This window comes from Solanum tuberosum, unplaced genomic scaffold, assembly GCF_000226075.1.
Source record: "Solanum tuberosum cultivar DM 1-3 516 R44 unplaced genomic scaffold, SolTub_3.0 scf01069, whole genome shotgun sequence".
Lineage (NCBI taxonomy): Eukaryota > Viridiplantae > Streptophyta > Magnoliopsida > Solanales > Solanaceae > Solanum > Solanum tuberosum.
In genome coordinates this window covers 5,674-7,642 of record NW_006239997.1, presented here as the reverse complement: position 1 = coordinate 7,642, position 1,969 = coordinate 5,674, and the positions used below count along the sequence as shown (strand labels likewise).

At 37.4% G+C, this 1,969-nt stretch overlaps 1 protein-coding gene across 1 annotated transcript; it reads right to left on the bottom strand.

Moving 5' to 3' along the window:
- Positions 1-6: 6 nt before the first annotated feature.
- Positions 7-1,963, bottom strand: LOC102606425 (probable LRR receptor-like serine/threonine-protein kinase At3g47570). Its single transcript, XM_006367866.2, has 2 exons — positions 1,869-1,963; positions 7-1,799 (listed from the first exon to the last, which is right to left on the bottom strand). Exon 2 carries the CDS (start codon positions 1,343-1,345, stop codon positions 35-37), a length of 1,311 nt encoding a protein of 436 aa, XP_006367928.1. The 5' UTR covers positions 1,346-1,799; positions 1,869-1,963; the 3' UTR covers positions 7-34.
- Between the last annotated feature and the right edge of the window lie 6 nt (positions 1,964-1,969).

Genomic DNA, 1,969 nt, shown 5'->3' with positions numbered 1-1,969 from the left:
ACATCTATCATAATGCTTAGTCTCTGCCTGATGTCTAGGAAGTAGTTGTGCGAATACAATACTTGTCAAGACTTCCATTAGGCATATACTCGAGCACTAAAGCCTTAAAATCAAGGTTGGAACAACTAGTGATGACTTTCACGAGATTCCTATGGCGAAGGCTACGCAAAACTTCACATTCTGTATCGAAACTCTTGAATGCTGCTTCCAGTTGCAGATTGAACACTTTAACTGCAATGGCAGTTCCACTTCTGAGAACGCCTTTGTAGACAGAGCCAAAACTTCCAGAACCAATCAGATTACTCTCGCCAAGCGTATCAGTTGCTTGGAGCAGTTCATAGTATGAAATTCTTTCTGTTGTTACAATACACAATGAATCAGCTTGTTGAGGAGCTCTTTTACCTCTTCTATACCTTATCCATATGAACAGAAAGGCTATAGGAACAAATACAAGTGCAATTCCCAGCATAAGAAATAGAGCAAACATTTGTTTCCTATTTGATCTGTGCTTTGATGAAGTGGGGCATCGCGGGACACTAAATCTTGAAGAACCACACAATGCTTCATTGTCGCTGAAAAACTGACTCGAGAGGTTCTTGAAAGGACCCCCCAAGGGTATTTCACCATACAATTTGTTGTCAGAAACATTGAAATACTTGAGGTATTGTAGTTTCTCCAAAGACATGGGAATAGTTCCCGATATATTATTATGTGAAATGTCTAGGAATTCCAAACTTACCATGTTGCTGATTGAGTCAGGTATAGATCCTTGCAACTTGTTGTGTTCCAAATAAAGATATACCAGATTTTGCAATCCTCCAATTTCTCTAGGAATTCCATTTGTGAATTGATTCATTGACAGATCCATATATATTGCAGCCTTTAGATTTCCAATTTCCAGAGGTAAAGAACCAACCATGTTGTTTGACGATAAGTCAAGAACCACTAGATCTTTAAGATTTCCTAAGCTTGTTGGTATATTGGAACTCAATTTATTGGAAGTAAGATATATCAATCTAAGGGAAGTAACATTCCCTAAACAATTAGGAATAGATCCTGAAAGTTGATTTTGTCCCAAGTAAATTTCTCCCAAATGTTGCAATTTACATAAATTATCTCCAATAAATCCCGTAAGCTTGTTGTAACTCAAGTTGAAGCGCTGAAGGCTTCTCAAGTTGTGAATTGATGTAGGAATTGATCCAATCAAGTTATTATCAGAAAGATCAAGGTTTAATAAGTTGCTTAAGTTTCCAACTTCATTTGGAATCTTGCCGTTAATGTTGCAAGCATCGGCATAAAAGGTTAGAAGAGATTTGGAGAAGTTCCCTACGGAGACCGGAAGCATGGCATTTAGAGGGTTGAAAGATAGAGAAACAACTGTTAATCTTGTGCAATTGGTTAAGGAAGTGAGGAAGCTTAAAAATGAATCACTGGTTAAATTGTTTTCTCCGCAAGTTTAAGATGTTTAGATGAGTCAAATATCCAAGAGAATTGGGAATCAATCCTGTGAGTTTTGTTTTGTGAAAGCTCTAGAATAGTAAGCTTTGAACAATTGGAGATAGAATGAGGAATAGTCCCAACAAGATTGGTTAAGCCATGCAGATAAAGTCCTTCAATGTTGGGTAAGGTAGAACCTATGTTTGGTGGTAGAGTTCCTGATAGATTATTGTTTGTAAGAGCAATATGTCTCAATCGTGATATGTTGAAGATCTCCATTGGAAGTGAACCACTAAAACTATTAGATCCAAGACCAAGCTTCTCCAACTCAACGAGATTTCTTATCTCTTTGGGTATTTCACCTGAAGAAAGAATGAGTTTACCTCTTAAACTGTTCAGATTGCTATCACTTAAATTGAATGTATACGTACCAGTAAACCTATTCTCGTCTAGAATTAAAATTTGCATCTTGGTTAAGTTGCCAATCTCGCGTGGTAAGGATCCCTTGAGATTGTTCGTCCGTAGTGAAACC

Bases quoted from the DNA above. Each gene is read 5' to 3' on its own strand.
- LOC102606425 (XM_006367866.2), bottom strand. From the start codon at position 1,345: ATGCTTCCGGTCTCCGTAGGGAACTTCTCCAAATCTCTTCTAACCTTT.